Genomic DNA, 20,398 nt, shown 5'->3' with positions numbered 1-20,398 from the left:
AGACCACACAAGGCAACGAGTCAGAGCCAAGGTCAAGTGAGTCTGGATGAGCAGGGGGGGCACAGCTTTGGCAAGGACTGGGGACTTGCCTGACTACAAGGGGGGCTCTTGGCCATGGGCAAAGGTCCCAGGCAGGCTAGTCAGGGCAATTAATGCCTGTTGGTGCACCCAAGATATGGCACTGCCCTTGCTCCAAACTGCTCTGATATGCTTCTACCAGCCATCACCTAAATGACTCTGAACCTTTCTGTAAACTTTAATTCTATTTCAGCTATATATGACTGCAGCAATTTCTATTTGCTGGAGTCACTCACATATCTATAGAACCACTGAATTCTTTCATCGTGTTTTTGCTTCATCCCTCTCACAGCTCTGACACTGAAGAAACTTGCATATAAAGAATCAAAAAACAAATAGGCCTGCAAAGATGTTACAGTGAAATCTAGTCCAGATCCACGGAGGTGGATCCTCTGCAATACCAGGCAGACTAGTATGTTTTGGATATCTAACCTGTTCCTAAAGATTTTCAGCAATGAGAAACACTGCAGTCTGCAAAAAAAAAATGTATTCTTCACTATCTATACCATTAAAATACTTTTTAAATCTGAAACTGCTTCTGGTACTCCCCCCCCATGACAACTTGAAGGAAGTACGGACTCAGATGCGTGACAAAGCTCTAAGTAAATGCACGGCCAGTTAACATGGCTCATGAGATGCATAATTAACAACTGCAGTGGTATCATGGTTGCACATTTCAGCCCCTTATATAATCTCTATCAACATACTGTGACAGGAATTATGCATATGTATAATGTTTATGCAGCTTGATGCCGATTTGTCCCTTAGGAACAATGACATGCAGAGTCACTAAGACGAAGCCCTACAGTTATGAAATTTTTCAGGTAGCAACTGAAAAAAATTCAGGTAGAAGCTTTGTAGCTGTCTAGCTTGTGTGTGAAAATAAGAGTGTAGGATCCTACCTAAAGCCTTCACTCTCCACACATTTCTGCTCCAAGAAGGCACTCAAATGCCACAAAATTCTCATCCAGAATAAAAGTTAACTTTGGCATTAACAGTCAGAGGATACCATTCACGGCACCATGGATTTAAGAGAGAAAGTATGTTTACCTTGACAGATGACGATGTTACTTCAAGGCACATGGTAGTTTGACTCTTGTAATGTTGCCAGGTACTTTCTTGCATGTTGGGTGCTGACTATTCCAAATGGGTTCAGATGGAAGTTATCTTAAATTAAAACTATGTTCAGTCCTAAGAAACAAGTGTTGTTTATTAAAAAAGAAAGTATCTTCACAAACATATATACACGTACATAGAGATGCTATGGCCTTAATGTTTTGGATTTAAAACTGGCTTTTCTTTGTAATCTTAGAAATAAAAAATAGTATTTTAAATTACAGAAATCACACATCAGCAAAGTCACGCATCAGCAGGAACATTCACGTCATCACATTTGGTGTAAATTTCAAAACAAACAAAACAGTTAACCAGGCTTCAATAAAAACAAAATTATTTTTTAAATGTATGTTCTAATTAGAGGAAATAAAAACAATCTTAGAGCCAATGCAAAGTGTTTACATCTACTTCATGCTATGCCATGAGAATCCTTCCTTTGGATAGCCACATTGCTCAAAAGAATGAATCCTAATATATATGCTAAGCATAGTGGTCAGACAACATCTTTCTTACATGATACTGAAAGCCCTGCACAGCAAACCAAACAGCTTTTACTCTGGACTGTTCCATCTCAGCTTTAGAAATATCAGTAATGCTTCGTTCTTCTGACACAACTACCAGATATATTCAATGCATTTTACTGAGAAGAATAAACTAAACCCATACTTCCCTTATGAGGTACGTAAGTCAGATTCTGTCAATTTTAAAGCAGAAAATTGAGGCACAGTACAGCTAAGTTTGTAACACTGCTCGAACCTTGTCCTCCCAGTATTTTATTCTAGTAAGAAGATCACACATAAAAAAAGAATGAATACAGGTATACAAATGGATCAGTATTCCTATTAAAATAAACTTCACTTGTAACAGTTTACTTCATTCTATTGAAACACTGGCTAAAAAAAAAAAAAGTCCTGATAAATGCAGTATAATAAAGTCTGAGAAGGAAATATTATGATAATGGTTTTATAACAACCTGAGATGAATCCTCGATGGACTTAATTCATTTGGTGAACAGAACCTCAGAGGTTTTTAAAAAGACATGATAAATCAGCTAATTTGATAAGACTGTTAGGCTGATGTTGCATTTGATAACGTGGCGATCTGAAACCATTTACTGCACTGGCTGCAAAAACTCTGATGTGAACACAGCTTCTGCATAATCCTCACAAACATCCTGCAGCTCTGCTGCCACATCACACAGGGCTTCTTCTGTTAGTTGCTCTGCAAGGCTGAGGGAGAAGGAGGGAAATAAAGAAAAGGAGAAGTTTCAGAAAGTCAGATTCCAAATTCCAGTGCTAATTCCATTTATATCAATGCTTTGATTTTAAAAGGCAAATACTCATGTTTTTTTCATTCTTTCTACTGCTTAGCCCAAGAAAAGATCTGAAATGTGTTGTATAAGATATCAGAAATTCTTTCGTCTGTCTGTTCATAGCAAAGGACATATTTCAGGCTTAAAAGTGTCGAGAGATCTCAGTTGCTTCCTTTCTCAAACTCTGCAATAGCAAGCTTGCTTTGGGAATAAGAGTTAACATACTGTGGTGCTCATCCAAAGACCACTGAAGGAAATGGGAAGTTTCTTAGTGATTTTAGCTGCCGGTGAATCCAGCCTTACTGAGAGCAATAAAGTTTAAGGAAAAGTGAGATGAGAAATTTCAATTCAGCGACCTCTGGACCACAGCAGATGTTACAGAAGGAAAAACTATTTCACTGTAAGAACACAATTGTTCACTTGCCTCTTGAAAACTTCTGCTCAGTTTTGCATATATTCTAAAATATCATAAAGTTAGTCTTTGTAAGACCTTTTGAGCATAGCATGAGAGTGTTTCTTTTAAACATTCTGAGATACTATTTTATATAAAAAGATTGATAATGCCCTCTGGTGGTAGGAATAAGTCAATGCGGCATGCTGGATATCAGATTGCATTTGTAGTTTGATTTCAACTAACAACACGTACCAAGCAAATGACAGCAGTGGAATTCAGCTGTCAGAAGGAGATTCACTGCCATTTAATCCATCTGCCAATCCCAAGAAGGTGCCAGTCTTTGAACTACCAAGCCTCACACCAGTTATAAAAAGGACTACAATTCAGAAGGCAGAATGACAATACTGAGAACTGCCAAGGCATATTTCAGTGGTTTAGTTCAGTAGATCCAAAGACAGTAGTCTATCCACAGTTATTAAAACATTTGCCTACTTATCCGCAGTTGGGCAAACCATCAACACACGTGATTAACTTCATGCATTCAAATAGTGTCAAATATTGCAGGACCTGTTCCCAGAAACACTGATGCAGATGCCAAATGTTACTCAGATGAGCTATATCACTGATTTCAATGCTACCTACATTAAAAATGTGTCCAGAAGTTTAACAACTCTTTGCAATTATGCCTGATATCCAATCTGCCAACATAGACAATTACGGCAAACTGCTCCATCTACAGCCACTGATGTCAGATTTTCTAATTCTTTCTTAATACTCCAGAGTTTTCTTCTTTCGTTTCTCTCCTCCCATAGTTGTAAGCCTCCTGATTTCCACTCTGCATGGAATTAACTGCCCCTCTATGCCAACTGTTGTTGTGCCAGTATTTCTTAAGTTCTGAAAGCACAGGACTAGTAAGATTCAAGTTCAGCTTGTATTTCCATGCTTTTTTTGGGCTGGGGCTTTTCAAGACCAATAGGTGATTTCTGAAATATATCATACATACTGAAAATTATTTATAGGCAATTGTAGGCAACCACTCAAGAAAAGCACAAGGAAATTATAACTAGTGATATAATTTAGTTGCTATACCTGTTACTGAGCAATCAAAACACTTATTCAAGCTTCAGTGTAAGGGTGGGTAATTCAGCTTACAGTGCCCTGCTTGCTTAGCAAACATTGAGCGTGACAACTCATTTTAATTCACCATAAAGTAAACAGCAGGGAGGCTGTTACTTTTTGCTTCTTCACCTCTTCTATTTGTACTAAGGGATGGTAAGATTCCCTTAGTCACACTTGCCCACAGTGAGCTCCATGAAGCATGAAGGAAAAGGAAGCACTAAAATCTGTGCTAAGGCCAGTGGTCTCTTTTTAAAGAGTATTGACTGCTGTTCCACAAAGCATCAACTTCTTAATTCCTCACCACAAAAATTAAAATTTGCACAGTTGTTTACAGTGCTTTATTTCTTTTTCACTCAGAAAAAAAAAGTTAATTTTATTTTCCTTCAATTTACCTGTTGATGATAGCCTTCTGAAAATAACGTTACCCCACGTTTCACACAGTTGTTTTTGTGGTAACACCATAGAAAGGTGTGAAAAATAATTACTCCTCCAGGACATTCTGCTCCCATATCCTTTCATTTTATCCAACTACCTTAAAAATCCATTAATACCAACTACTAATAGAGAAACAGTCCAATAGCTGACTGCTTCTGGCTTTCGATTTGGAATTTAAATAGCCCTCTCCCCACTCTTTTCCTGAATAAGGACAGAAAAACCTGTTCATCAGCTGACACATTCACTTCAAAAACACAAGGAGAGTTCATATACCTCTCAGCAATCTGCCACGGATTGAAACTGCCTACTGCCTCATGGGAAATAAGCTTTAAGTGATCCTTGTATCTGCTGTTATAATCCAAGATGCTCTGGAGCATACGCTTTGGCACAGAGAGAGACACACAGCACTCTTTCTGTAGAGAATTCTGAGTCCAGGGCTGCCGAATGTCATTTCCAGTCTGCAGTTTCTCCTCTGCTTCTTTGTTTTCATCAGTATCGCTGGAAATATAAAATAGTCATTAAGCCAGAGCTAGATTTGCAAGCATCTTTTTGAAGGATCAGAAAATCTCTTCAAATAGAAACCATAATTTTCTGTAATGAAAACACTATAACAAAGACACACAGCTCATAAGCACCTCAGTTCAGCGTAAGGCCAAATACTCTACTTACTTGCCATCAAAAAGTTTTTCAAATAAAATGTCCGTTTCTGGCTCTGTGTGCCCGATTAATTTGGTTATCTGAATTGGATGAGGAGATGTAGGTCTTTTAGCTACTGATGCAATTTGTTGTTCTAGAAGGAAGAAAATAATTTTTAAAATTGTTTCTTTGGAAGATAAAAACTACATCTGCTACAGGTAAGTCCTGACAAAGCCTTTTGCTTCTTTTAAGAAGTCCTTCAGATAAGTAAAGTACTGAAGGTGACAAGCTCTTAAAACGTAAATCCAATATAGGCTTTCCAAGAGCTCAATGTGTTAAAGCTGAGCATTTCAGAAATCCTACCTTTAGTATAATCTGTTGTGTGAGTGGATGCTTCTAGAGGAGAGCTAGAAAATACCACTCTAAAACTAGTGTAGTCTCCTAAGCTTGGCAGCTAATCCAAGACACGGGGGAAAAAAAAAAAAAAATCCAGTAAGATTTGGGCTAAGTCTTCACCAGTCTTATTGTGAGATTTTCAAACTGGTGTAAAACAACGCAGTTCCATTAAAGTCAGTATGTGATCAGATACTCAGCTTGGAAAATCAGTATAGATTCACTGTTATACTCAGTCACATAGTAGGATAAAGAACAGAGCAGGAGGATGGGGAAAAACAAGCATAAGTTATTAGCATGCCACTGTGGCAAACAATATTAAAGTAGGTACACTTATGTATGGGAAACACCAAAATGTTGTTTGGAATGCTATCTTTCATTACTGAACAGTTTCCTACTAGTATTACTTACATCCTTCTCAATTAAAAATTTAATCTGATGTGAAAAGTTAGTTATGTCTTTCATCTGAAGGACTTTACATTCTTTTATTTTCTATCCAATAAAAACAAGCAGGAAAAATGTGATTAATGTGAACTTGAAGCAATCCAAACTGTGTTTTTTGCTGAAGCACATTGGATAATGAATTCTGTACAGAAAAAAACAGGTTTTTTGAGGCTATGAAAATTAAATTAAACTTGCATGTATACTCCAAGATCTAAAAACAGTATCACCATCACTTGAAAGGAATAAGGAAAGAGAAGAATCTTTTAAGCTTAGGTAATTTAATATTATCTTCTATGTACTGCCAGAAAAATCTATCATGGATTCGCTGCTACACAATAGTTACTCTTGAACTCTAAACCATTTAAACTGGTAGTTTATTAAAAGAAAGAAAATGGGAGAAGCAAACTAGAAGATAAATGTCTGCTTGTCCTGCCTCAGCAAATCAACAGCAGGAACAAACAGACTGTTTCACTATACCTGACCTCAGCATGGGAACTCTTAAGAATAGTTTTGGATTCATCAGCATGAAAATGATTACTGCTAAGTAATGGTGTTTCAAAGGAAATTCAGTCAAATGAGAACACATTAAATAATCTTTTTAAGATTAAGATTTACAGATTTGCCAGTGCCCTTCTCAAAAATGAAGACAAGTAAGTCACAAATAGCTTAACAAGAAAACGAGTGAAGTGGCTTTAGGATATCTCAGACTTGGAAAGTAAACTAGCTGGATCCTGGAGTAAATTCAAGTAGCTTACAGATGAATTGGAGCGTATGCACTAATGGAATATAATCTTCATTCTAGAAAAGTCATTAGTCACATTTTGGCAGAAAAGAAAATATCTAAGCTAAGGAATGACAAACACCTAGAAAAGGGACAACATTCAAACTTCATGTTTGATGACTGGAAATATGTGTTAAAGATTCCCGTCCTTCAGCTAAGGTTGCACTAGCAGCGCTTTCCATCCAAATGCAACCCTATTAAACACAAGTAGAAAATGACAAATTGTTCTCAGAAGATATCTTTCCTCTTTAAATATTGATTTTAGAACTATATTTTAGAAACAGTCCTCTGAAAGGCGCACTTAGAGTAAAAAATGTGTCTGGATGGTGCTATTTGATCACACATAATCCAATGATTTGGATTTCAAAACATCAGAATTTAAAAGATACAGATTACTAGAAAAACAAGTTGCATTAAAAAGACACTTACCCACTTTGCCTTCCTGGGCCCAGAATTCCGAATCACTGTACACAATCTGGGTGAATCTCCTTTGTACAGCCTCCTGGTATCTCTGTTTTGAACATACAAAATAAATCAATTAACATAACACTTAGCAGTTCAGCTCTACTACTTATCACCCAACAGGAAAGCAGGTCATGATACTCCTTGGTCAAAGGAGGCTTATTTTGCCTAGTTAACATAACACAGAAAAGGGATAGTAGGGGGGTGAAAACACAGATAATGATCTGTTCAAAATGTCATACTTGCCAGCTCAACTCCTTGCCAGTACCATGGCAAGTCCTCCCATTTCAGATTAAGAGCAGTCAGCCAAGCAACTGAAGGGCCCTCACTGCTGTTTCCTGCCTTACCAACAGTGAATTCAAATCTGTGCTTAAGTGCCTCATAGGGAAAGGACACTGCACAACATAGGCTTCATGCTTCCAACTTACAAATAGATCTCTAGAAGCAAATGGTCCTAAACTCAGTAGTTCTAAATTACCATAAATTTCACAGAATAGGAAGGCTAAAATGGGACTTGAACCAAAAACTTCAGAAAAAATTGATCAAAGAAAAATTTTTAAGAAAGCAATATATAAGAAAAGTCAAGTCAAATAAATGATAACCTCATGAATATGTACATAGAAAGATGGATAAATAAGGGCAGAGATAAACATGTGTTCATCTGACTTCCTCATGTTGACCTGTAAATTACTTTGGATTGCCAGAGCAGGTTTCCTTGAGATGCTCGTGCTACTAGAATGCTAGGATCCTATATTACAAAACAATGGGAAAAAAAAATTCATAAATATTAAAATACTTTCTAATCTGTGATACAATCAACATAATCACCATACTGATTCTCCCATTCACATATGATGATCTAAGCCACAAAGTCTTGAGGTGGGAAGCAAACTCTGGTCTACCAACTCTAAAGCTAGCAATAAAATCATTAGGGCAAACATTCTTCTGTTCTTACATGTTCTGCTGGAAGTGCAAACTCCTTCCAAGTCTTTAATTTCATACACTGATCCAGTCAGACCTTACTTCATTTAAGAATGTAGATACAGATACTACAATTTATGGATACTAATCAAGAAATTGTCACTAAATGAGACCAACCAAGAGACAAAAAAAATCTTACTTCAATTTCTTCCATTCTTTGCAACATTAACCTCAGACTATGAGTGTCAGCCATAGGCAGAGCCACGGTGTGGACTCTCTCATCCTGCTCTATACTCCACAGCTCCTGAGCAGTATCTTCCAAAAGATCATCCAATAGCTTTCCACTCAGAATATCCATGTTTGCTGCAACCTGCTATTTAAAAAGAAAATAAAAAAAGAAAAAAAACCCACAAAACTAAAAAACCCACCACACAGCGAATGCAAGAAAGAAATAAAGCAAAAACAAAAACAACTGAGGGGAAAGAATGCTTATAAATCAAATATTGCTTACAACAGATCATGGAAATAATCCAATTGTCATTTCGATGTTTCCTGTCAATAAAATATCACATAAATTCCCGGTTTTGTTCCATTCACACAATAAGCTAAATCAGTCAGCTGCAGGTGGTCATGAGTAAATATACAGGATCCAGGCCACAGCCATAGGTTTCAGTTGTGTCCAATTTTACCTATTAGTCGTGGTACAGTATCACTGTTCATTCACCTGTATTATTTTATATGAAAACATTTTTCCCCCTAAGCAACTTCATGCATTCAAGGTCACATCAAGCAAAAAATATACAAAAGAGATGATGTCAGAAAGAGCCTTCTTGTTGTTTCATATTGTACATGATTAAAAACCAATACTTTAGAAGGCACACAGGCCCATACAATGACACTGTTCTAAACATGTGGCCTATGTAAATTGAAATTCCTAAGTTCGGAAATCAGTGCTACTTTTCCAGATGCGTTCTGCTATATGGCAAAGATAAATATTCATCTTAAATGTCAAACAGCTTTACTCTATGACATACAGATAGAATATACCCTCTTAGCTGCATGAGTTAAAAGGTGGTTTATAAATGAAGAAACCTTCAAATGACAGTTTGTTTCCAAGGAGATCTTGATCTTCTAAATGAAATGTAAGTCCTCTCATGATAATAAACTTTTCTGTATTATTACTCATTAATATTACTTGTCCAAATTTATTTAGTCATTAAACATAGTATTATAAGAATTATTAAAATGATCTTGTCAAGTCCAGTCATGTTCACCGTGGGACTGTTATGACTGTTCAAAAACAACTTAAAAATGCATCTACTTGACAAGAGGCTAACAAAAAAAAACCCCCATAATGCAGCTTTGCCAAACTTCATTACAATAATTGAAGACCCACATACTGAAATGGAAATACACTCTCCAAATGTCCAAAACTGTGTTGACTACATAAACATGACTTGCAATCAGTTAAAAAGAAACTGTGTGTTGCTCTTGAATAAATGTTTTGCAGCTCTAAGGGCATCCTTTAAACAGTGGCATGAGCTTGACTATATTACCTGTGTTCTATCCAAGAGAGGTTCTAAGCGCTCCTGTACTGCCTTCTCAACTTTGTCTTCATACTGGGTTGGAGAAGCACTTTCTGACCTACACACAAAAAAAAAACCCCAACAAACACATAACAATGCTGTTCTGAAGCATAGTATGACAATAATTTAGAAAACCCAAACACATAAATGTACTTTTTGGGGGACTAGTGGGAGAGGGGAGAAGACCATATCAGATCTGACACCATTTATTAGCTCTTCAAAGTAAGTCATTACCTTAACTTTTGTACTTTTTTCATTTCTTCTCTGCTAAGGTCAGTTAGAACCTTCACTCTTCTTGAAGTTTCTGCTTCAAGCTGTGCTAGTCTTCAAAAATAAAACAGTAATACAGAGGTTTACAAAATGCACATTCTAACAATCGAAGAATTAAATAATGTGATTCTGTGTATCAGTTTAGAAAACTTGCAAAAAAACTTTAGAAAGAAAATTAATACTGACTTTAAGACTATATAAGCCACAAAATTCTGCTGACAACCAAGGATGTTCAATTATGTTTCTGCTGCTGGCAAACAGGCAACTTCACAGCTATCTACAAGTACTGCCCAGAGAGACAAACTCCTTACCTTACCGTGCACGCTGCTTACTACAGATCCAGCGGCTGGATCAGCAGTTGGATGTCCTGTTCAAACGCTGCAAACAGGCATCCTGGCCTACAGGATGCTGAATATAGTTTAAAATAAACAAACCTGCACTCCATTACTAGCCAGGACAAAGATACATATTTTGTCCTTCTGGAACAGGGAGATAATATTTACCTTCTTAATGCAGTGTGAATATTCTGCACACCATGTGTTTTGCCAGTGCCCTGCCTAGCACAGTTTGGCCTGTGACTCCCAGATAATACTTGGATCAGATCCAGGAAAATGCATAAAGCAATGGCTCTTCCCAGGCTCTATGAATGAGACCACTTTGTGTCAGGTGGGAAAAGAATACAACTACCCAGTAGCGAGCTGTGCTGTGCCACTTGCCTTCATGGTCTGACTTCCAGGCCAAATCCATCCTATTTACTAGTACAAATACAGCAGCATTTCCACACGAAAGCAAAGATGGGTTCCACTAGCCTGTGAACGTACCGCTTCGGTGAGACAGGTGGAGACGCGGGGCTTGGAGGCACGCAGGGTATTCTCCTCTCCTTAACAGGTTGCTTGTTCTCTTTTAGCTGGGACGCTATAGTTGTCTCTTGAAATTGGGCACGCTTTCCTTGAGGCTGTACCCATCTTGATTTCAGAGACTTTGGCATTCCCTTAAAATTAACACAATCACATTAAAAACTTATATTCCAGTCATTTAATTTTTTAAGTATTTTGCATTCTGCTTCAGAATTTGTCTTGAAGTCATGCCTGCTGGCTTTGTTGCACAGTTGACATATGTGGAGGTTTTACAACTGATTTAAAAGGGAAGTACAACTGTGCCTGAACAGAAGATATACTTAATCCTGCAACTATTATTTTTGTAAGCAATTTCAATTTTTCTAATGTTGCTTTTCATGGGAAAAAACTTGTTTTGAAATTTTCAGAATTAGACTCTATGTTAACTCTTCATAAATCCAAATAGGTTTCCAAGGTAACATTTTATTCAGCCGTGAAACTATAATATTGCCATATTTGTATTTGCTACAAGGACACTTAGACTAGTCCCCTCAGTATGAATTGTTGAAATGCTTAATCTTCCTGCTCACAATCCTCACCAATAGATATATATGAGAAGCAGTAAAAGTTACATATGCATACATCTATGTTACTTTATCAATCTGATTTTTCAAGCTGCAGATGATACTCTGAGGAAAGGAAAAAAAAGCATTTAGTTAAAAAAAAAAATCCAACTATATGCAAAATTTAACACTTTGAAATATTATTAAAAGAACTCATTTGTTTGCATTACAGGAGCCTCTTGCTGGTTGCAAGAAGGACTCACTAGAAAACAGAATTTGTACTGTGAAGTTTTATAATTTCCCTAATCAATGAAGTAAATCTAACTTATATCCTCCTCTTAACATAAGAATTAGCACAACATCACTGCTGAGTGCATTTTTCATGACAGAGGATGACCAATAAGAGGCAAATATTTCACCTTTAATGTGAAGTTGAAAAATAACCATGCTAATTTCAAACATGAAACTAGTTTGAGTCAAGAGTTTTCCTTGCTAATTCTGTTATTCATTGCTTCTAGTTGTACAGTGTGTTTCCAAGGAACAATAACACTACTTAAAAAAAAAAAAAAAAGATAAAATAATCATAGCCACTAGAAAGAACATAGGCAGATGACATGGTTCATCCCCTTACGCCTCCTAGCTCAGAATAAAAAAATTGGGAGGATGTGCAAAGCTTGACAGTGTCTCACTTTGTACAACAAATCCCAGAGGACAAGTAAAAGGAAGCATAAATTCTTTTATCACTTCCATACCTGTGGTTTTGCAGGTAATAACATGCCTTTCTTCTTCAAAGGGCCACTTTCAATGATGGTATCTTTTTTTACAGCTCTAGCTCTCACCAATGCATCTATGTCTCCTTGTAAAGTTGCATTTCTCTCTGGAGTAAGCGAGTAATTTTCTTCTCGGAATTTATTGTGCAATGTACGAGCACAACTGTTTGCCTTCTGAACTGCTGAAATATTTGCAACATGTCAGTGTTTATCCGTATCAAAAATAATAAACAAACTTTCAACTTAAGTTCAAAGGGGCAATAACCATCTTTATTTCTACATTTAATACTTTGGTTATGCTAGGTATACCTAATCATGAACTTTTAAGCTCTACCATAATTTAAAAAAAAAAAAACAAAAAAACCAAAAAAAAATCCCCCCACAAAACCAAAACCCCCTTGTATTTCCTGACAAGCATTAAATAAATTGTCTTTCTTACACGGTTTCAATGAACAGGCCATTTTGGCTTTTGTGTGCATCTACATATTTACACATGTACAGATATTTGAAAATACACGTATATATGAAAACCATGGGAAAGCCTTTTGGTAGTAATTGTCATATGAGGTCTAGGCAGTGATAACAAAACATTCTTTTTTAGGCAGCAAGACGTGGAAACTGTTAGGTGCTTCTCAATATACTGTCTCTCTGGACTGCCAAAGATTCATTCATTTCATAGAATTCTTCTCACCCTTACCTAAGGGTACAAAGGAATACTTACTATTCTAGTAAAAAACAGTACAAGGTATGAGAAAGACACTCCAAAGATGGAAAACAAGTAACATAGCTTATATAACAATGTAATAAGCTATAATGGCTTTCATAAGGTGTCAAAATATTTCAGGTGGTATATTTATCTCACAACATCTTGAGAAAGAATAAAGCCCGTTCCCTTTCATGTATGAAGTAAAACAACAATAAAGTAAATCAATTCCCAAAGGTTGCATGGCAAACCAGTGAAAAAAAACCAAAGTTTTCAGCTTAACTATCAGTTAACGTGCCTCTAGGTACTGAAACTGTGATTGCTGTGCAGAAGACATTAACATCGGTGAACTGGCAAGAATAAAACAGACACCTCTCTCAAAAGCAGAGAAACTGCACAAAGCAAGGAAACTCTGAGCCAAGGCTTCAGTGTATCTTTTCACTGTAAACGGCGAAATGTTAAACAACGATAGCTTTGGTGGAGATTTGCTAACAGTCAGCAACTTTGCATTCCAAATAATATACAGTATTATCTAGGTAGATATATGGAACTATTCTGTATGCACCATTAATGTGAACTTGTGAATTGCCATTTAGGTGTACACTGCAGAAAAACAATCCAAGCGTAGCCCATGGTAAAAGAAATGGACAAAAATAGGGAGAACATTATGACAACAATAATATAGTTATAAAGAGACATATAAACCTGCAGGTCTGTCATCTCAGGGGAACGGATGAAAAAAATGCATAACAAGGCTCTGAATCTGATAATTACATATGGGCTGTTATACACTTCTGACCAACAATACATAACATACTGCAAAACTGAACTGTAGATGGTAAGTTAACTGATAAAAATGTATTTAATAATTAAAAATACAAACCAGTCAAGAGACTCCTGGTAGCTGGAGGTTTTCTAGGTTCTTTTCCATGCTGTCCCTTTAAGATGAGAGGCATGTTTTCTCTTTTTGGAGATGTAAGCTGCTTTCTGGCTGGAAATGTCTCAGTGTTCCTTAGAGATCTGCCTTGAGATGGTGAAATACATTTCTTCACTTTCTTGGGTGTTTGTTTCTTTTCCAGCAGTGAATCGAGATCCTGCATCAAATATTTTGAATTTTGATTACTCTCTCAGTAAACATGATACAATAATGAGAAGCAAATTCCAGAGATTCTAAGTAGCTGGAACTGTTTGGGTGTGGTTTGGGTTTTTTTTGTTTTTGTGGTAGTGATTACTCCTGATAGCTTGTTCATGCAGAAGCTTCTTCATCTTATTAACTTAAATATTACAGAAAAGGCTTGCATTTTTGTATTTACAATTGATTCCAGCAAATTCTCTGCTTACAGCATGTTCAAAAAGAAATGGACACAAAGCCTATAGACCAAAACCAAAGCCTATAGACCAAAAAAAAAAAAGTTGCCCACACAACTGTGGTAAGACAGACAGACACTTCTTCCAATGCTAAGTCAAAATCTAAACAATTCTACTGTCTTTCCTGTTCCCAGGCAGTTAGCATTGCTACTGTTCTCATAAGTGTTCAGAACAGTAAAAATAAAAACACAGTTCTTACAGGTAGAACAATATTTTAAGGAAAATAAAGTATCTTATGGCTATTGTATCAGTTGCTTTTATTGAAATTAATTAAATACTGGTTTCATAATAGTTCAGGTTACATAGGTTTTTACTGAAAAAAAAAAAATCGTGTAGGTAGGAACTGCAGCAGGAAATGTGAATCAGAACTTTTCTGTTATACCAACAACATGTTTTAAGACATCAGGTATCACTGACAAAAGCCATTTGAAGGGCACAGAGCTTAATGAATTCTTGTAGCTACAACTTTATCTTCTGCCTGGACAATTCTGCGCCCACCACCATGTGTGAGGCTCAGATGCTCATCACTAATCCTGATGACTAAAGCATGCATGGCAAAACAATAAACACGTAACTTATGCCAGTATAAAAAATGCAATTCTTTCAGTCCTGAAAACTGCAAACGAATCAGAAACTGATGCTTTGTTACCACTATCTCTACCAATCCTCATTCTGCTAGGAGAGCCAATAAAGACAGGAACAGCATCAACAAGAACAGTAGCATGTGGCTTCTGTGTTTAAGATGCAACTCTATTTTAGACCACGACTATTTAGGAAGATTAGAAACATATTTATAAATTTGAAAACATGGCCTTCAAAAAAAACCACCAAACCACCAGTTCGATATTCTACCATTTCACAAACACACAATATATTTTGCAGTCTCGTATTTCACTACATCTTTGCTGCCTTAGCAAAAACAAAATGTTTTTTCCTACCTCAACTTGCAGCAAAATATCTATGATAATGTCAGAAATGGAAGAATCCACTTCTAGTTTGGCAGAACAGAGTGACAGTTGTCGAATGAGACTGCTCAGTTCCTTGCAGTGGGTAGGAATCTGCTGCTCTGTTTGATCTGTAAACTGATTGGCAAATGCCTGCAAGGCCCGTACAGCTCCTCTGTGTGCTGCTGCCAACCTGGATACTGCTTGAGACTGGAAAAAATGAAAAATACATGCTTTAATAGCTATAGTTTCTATGAATACTGATGCTATTAAAAGAATTGTTGACAAAATTTAATGGAGAAACACTCAGGCTTGGGATAATTCTGATGGATATGAGGCCATTTGTGAGAGAAACCAAAACAGGCATTTAAATAATCTACTAAAGGTAATACAAAACAGTACTCATATCAAGTATCATGCTAGCTTCATGCTAGCATCATAGCTAGTATCATGCTAGTTTCTACTATCTGTGCCAACAGAGTACCATAGTCATAGGTTTGACCCTAACATACAACAATTCCACAAACATAGAACATTCTCCATCCTCCAGTTTTTGTTACATAGGAAAACACAAGGATAGAAATGCACAAGAGAACAACAGGACAATATGGACCAAACAGTAAGCATGATCTCAGTACTGTCTTTCTGAAAGACGCTGATCAGAGAAGAACATCAGAAAGGAGGCTGGTAAGACTGAGTAACATCAACATGAAGTTAAAAAAGTAGTCAAGAATAGAACATTTATTCAGAAAAGAAAGTGAAGAAGGAATTAGAAGCCACATAAAAACCAGAAGAACAACAGCTGCCTTCTCCAGTTTACTGTAGACACATAAGAACTGAGGAGAAGAGGGAAGCTGCAAAGGCAGTATCAGACCAAGTGAGATACAATTCCACGAGAATGAGATAAGAGGTGCAAGATAAAAAGAAATCTTCCCTTCTGGAGAGGACTCAGGTGTACCCTAGACAATGAACTAGCTAGAAAACTTTCTGTCAATAAGTTACAGCCTGAAGGATAATTACATCTTACCTTTTTAGTATGTTTGATTTTATGAGGACTCAGTTTCTCTAAATCATTCTGAATTTCTTTTACCTGTTTATTGTGAAAGGAGGGGGAGAGGGGAAGGTCAGTCAGAATTAGCTCCATGTCTATAAATGCACAATTAATCTTCCCTGTAACATCTGATTAAAAGTCCAAATTTTCCACTGGTGGTGCTCATCGCTCTGTCCAGTCATAAGAGAAATTAATCACACCATTCAGACCTAAACTAGAATGCCATGGAAGTTCAGAGATAACCTGATCAAATTTCTCTTGTTTCAGTTCATTTCTGTCAAATTCATCACAACAAATTGGCTACTATACATCCCAATTTAAAATGCTGTTTCCTACCTGTTGCTGGAGTACATACAGCATCTGAGCTGACCGTGCAGCTTGTTTCTGTCTCCTAGTGCAAACTCGTTGCTCTTTATCAGGATCTAAAATTTCTCTCTCTCTCCCTAAAAAGCATGAAATGTAAAGTTTTATGTCTTAATTTATCCTGTGAAAATCCCAATTAAGCTATGACAACAAATATAATTTAGCAATAAGACTCTTTCACGCAGAACCAATGTACAATGTATCATATATTTTGCACAGCTCCCTTGAGCAGTAATGCTAGTTATTTTAACTCTATATCATGTCTCTATTTAGAATCTGACTAAACATTCTTATACAATATGGCTTATTAGTTATAGCTTACAAAATCACATATGACCACTTAGTTTTATGACTAAGTTGCAGGTAAAGCACTCAAAGTTAAGAAAAAAAGAGCCAATGCTGTGTATACTGGGGTTGGCTGGCATGGAGCTAATTTTCTTCACAATCACCAGCATGATACTGTTTTGGATTCATGACTAAACCAGTGTTGATAATACACCACCAGTATTTTTGCTGTTGCTGAGCAATACCTGCACCAGCACAAAGGTTTTCTCTTTTTTCAACTATGCCCTGCCAGTACGTAGGATGGGGGTGTGCAAGAACCTGGGAGGGGACACAGCCAGGACAGCTGACCTCAACTGATCAAACAGATATTCCATACCATGCTCAGCAATAAAACACGTCATTTTGGGGGGGAAGGTAGCCATTGCTCACAGACTGCCTGGGCATTGAGTCTGCTTGTGGGAGGTAGTGACTGACTGCCTCTGCGTTACTTGATTTGGTTTTTTCTTTCTTCTTCCTCTTTCCTTCCCTTGCTAAACCATCCTTATCTCAACCCCTAAGTTTTCTTACTTTTCATCTTTGTAATCTCCCCCCTGTCCCTCAGGGGGAGAAATGAGCACAAGCATGTGGCACTTTGCTGCCAACCAGGGTTACCCACAACACAGTGTCAGAAAGCACACTAATCATGCTCCTACACAGACATAAATTAGGTGAGTCAGACTTGTGAAATGAAATTTTACCAGCTGTTTCCCCTGATGAGCGTTCTCATCATTTGTAAGAATGTGGTTAATTATGATACTGGTTTTTGAAGTCTGAATATCTAGCAAATAGGCCTACGGAGACCAATATTTTTTCACCCACGTTATTAAATAGTCTACCACTAATCCACTATCGTTGCAGGTTGGATTGGAACACACTACAAACTCTCGATATTAAACCCTGCTATTGCTTAAACTGGCTAGCCATTCTAGCTTTTATCTACTTCTGAAAAAAGTAGATGGTTCTCAAAAATCCAGAACTAAATATAGATTCTAATCCAGGCAAAAAAAAAACAGAAAGAAAAACATATCAACAAATTACTGTAAACTTATATAACATAATTATTGTTCAGTCTTACACCTTTTTTAGTCAGTTCTTCAATTTTCTGGACATAGCTCCTCAATTCCTTTTGCAGCCGTCGGACTTCCTGCATTTTGTTTTCTTCTTTTTTGTTTACATTTGGCTTGAGGTCTGGTCCTGTGTTATGGGCGAGTGGAGAGGCCAAAACAGCTGGTATTAGCTTTCCCTCATTTGGTGTGTAGAGATAAACTCTAGTGCCAAAGGAGGTAGTCTCCACTTTGGAAGGCTGACTGAGTTTCTGCTGATATTTCAAACAGGCACGAGGCTTCAGTGCATTTTTATTTTCTGGACTTTCAAATACTTCAGTCTTCTGCTGTTGTGACTTCTGGGCCAACAATGGCTTATTGACAGCGTCTCCAAACACTCGCTGTTTCACTTGCTCTTCAAGATGTCTTTGTTTTATGTCCTTTTTGGCTAGCTGAATAGCCAATTTTAGTCTCTCCTCAGATACCACTGAAAACATGCCAGAGCTTCTTATGCTGGGGTCCTCACTTCTAGCTACATTTCTCTGCTCACTGGATGCCTTCAGCTTTTCTATTATAATTGGACAAGGGTTTGAGAATCTGAGCGCCAAGTTCTCTGGAACTGCAGGAACGTTTCTATTAAACTGGAGCTGTTCCAAAGCGTAAAAAAAAAAAAAAAAAGCTGATGTTACACAGAACACTTTACACGTGTGATGTACCTCTAATGTCTAACAGCAAGGAAAATGGATCTTCATATTAGAATGCATTCTGTCATGATGGTACATCCTCAATGCATGGAAGGCATTCCATCCACTCAGACAAATGCCAGTATCCAAAATCATTTTGAACAAAGCATTGAGATCATCTTGTAAATAACATTAGGCACTTATCAGCAACTTAGGGTGGGCACCTGAGGAAGGGTACACACATTGAAAAACCTGCTCCAAGGCGACTAGGCATTGGACAATGAATTCCTTTATAAAGACTTTTTTTTTTGAGAGTTCTGACAATGCAATTAATGAGTTATAACAACAATTAACATCAGTAATATAAATGAGTATGATTATATCATAGTGATTTAGTAAGGCACTACTAAATTTACAAAGGCAACAGAAGGAGAAATGATGAAGGAAAAGCATGATGAAGGAGAAATGGAAGGCTGAAACACGGTACCAGTATAAAGTTTCTGGGTTCTGTTTCCATGTAGTAAAGTAAGAGGTGAAGATAGTGTATTGGTTTAGACCAAGACAGAGTTAAATTTCTTCATAGTAGCTTGCATGGTGCTACGTTTTGGATTTGTGATGAAAACAGTGTTGATAGTGCACCAGTGTTTTAGTTATTGCTGAGCAGTGCTTACACAGAGTCAAGGCCTTTTCTGCTTCTCACACCACCCCAAAAGTAGACTTGGGAGTGGGCAAGAAGTTGGGAAGGGACACAGCTGGGACAGCTGACCACAAATGACTCAAGGGATACCCCACACCATATGGCATCATACTTGGCAATAAAAGCTGTGGAGAAGAAGGAGGAAGAGGGGGATGTTTGTAGTTATGATGCTTGTCTTCCCAAGTCACCATCACATGTGATGAAGCTGCAGAAATGGCTCAACACTCACTAGTGGGCTACCTCAGGAAGTGGGTCATAATAATCATTTCATAATGATCACAAATGAAAACCAAATCAGCATCGCTGCAGAAGTCAAGTAATACCTGTGTTTGTAAAGCCTTTGCTTCATTCCTGTATAGCTGGGTAGTAAATGAAAACACAGCATCAGACATAGCTGGTTTGCTTGGTCCCATCACAGCGGCTTGATGCTGAAAATCCAGTTATTTGTCCTTTGCTTACAGTTATAACTATGAACATAAAAAAGAATCATGTATTATTTCAGCCTCTCAAAAGCAATCCCAGGTCTGATGTGAACAACAGATAAAGAACCAACCTCAGGAGGCACGTAGAAATGGAAAAACACATCATGTGTACTCACACAGGTGGTACCCAAAATGGAGAGTACAGGCCCGCTGTTTAAGGCAAATTTTACAATTTAGATCCTTCTTTTACACACCCTCACAGAGAGCTGAGGAACAGCATTACAGACTGTGAGGCTCCTGCTATAAAGCCTAAGAAAACTGCCGCAGAACTTTTATAGCTATTACTTACCTAAAAGGGAAATAGGATAGTACAACGGTAAAAAAAACAGGCTAACAACATAGCATAAGGCAGCAGTCAAAGCAGCCAGGTCTGTAACAAAGATGTTAGTATCCAAGGAAAACAGATCCGGGGGATGCTCACACCTCAGCTGCACAGAGAATATCAGAAATAAAAGCGACCTGTCGAGACTGACAGAAACTTAAGTCTCCTTCATCTGCCTCTGAGAATTAACAAATGAGCAGGATCCAGCGCGTAATGCTGTTAAAACTTCCTGTCGCGGCCGAACTGCAGACGTTGTCCCTGCTCCTGAGGCAAGCGGCGCGGGCCGCTCCTCTGCTCCCACG

At 37.5% G+C, this 20,398-nt stretch overlaps 1 protein-coding gene across 1 annotated transcript; it reads right to left on the bottom strand.

Annotated features, from left to right (window-relative positions):
* Positions 1 to 2,305: 2,305 nt before the first annotated feature.
* Positions 2,306 to 19,705, bottom strand: KIAA0753 (KIAA0753 ortholog). The gene is made up of 15 exons (XM_010168501.1): positions 19,616 to 19,705; positions 17,947 to 18,559; positions 16,519 to 16,625; positions 16,159 to 16,221; positions 15,126 to 15,341; positions 13,703 to 13,913; positions 12,099 to 12,298; positions 10,769 to 10,938; positions 9,912 to 10,001; positions 9,648 to 9,735; positions 8,291 to 8,464; positions 7,138 to 7,219; positions 5,124 to 5,244; positions 4,728 to 4,952; positions 2,306 to 2,423 (listed from the first exon to the last, which is right to left on the bottom strand). Exons 1-15 carry the CDS (start codon positions 19,703 to 19,705, stop codon positions 2,306 to 2,308), a joined length of 2,568 nt encoding a protein of 855 aa, XP_010166803.1.
* Between the last annotated feature and the right edge of the window lie 693 nt (positions 19,706 to 20,398).

Source organism: Antrostomus carolinensis, unplaced genomic scaffold (assembly GCF_000700745.2).
Source record: "Antrostomus carolinensis isolate BGI_N321 unplaced genomic scaffold, ASM70074v2 scaffold15895, whole genome shotgun sequence".
In the NCBI taxonomy this organism is placed as follows: Eukaryota; Metazoa; Chordata; class Aves; order Caprimulgiformes; family Caprimulgidae; genus Antrostomus; species Antrostomus carolinensis.
Note: the sequence above shows the minus strand (reverse complement) of the source record. Positions and strands in the feature narration are given on the sequence as shown.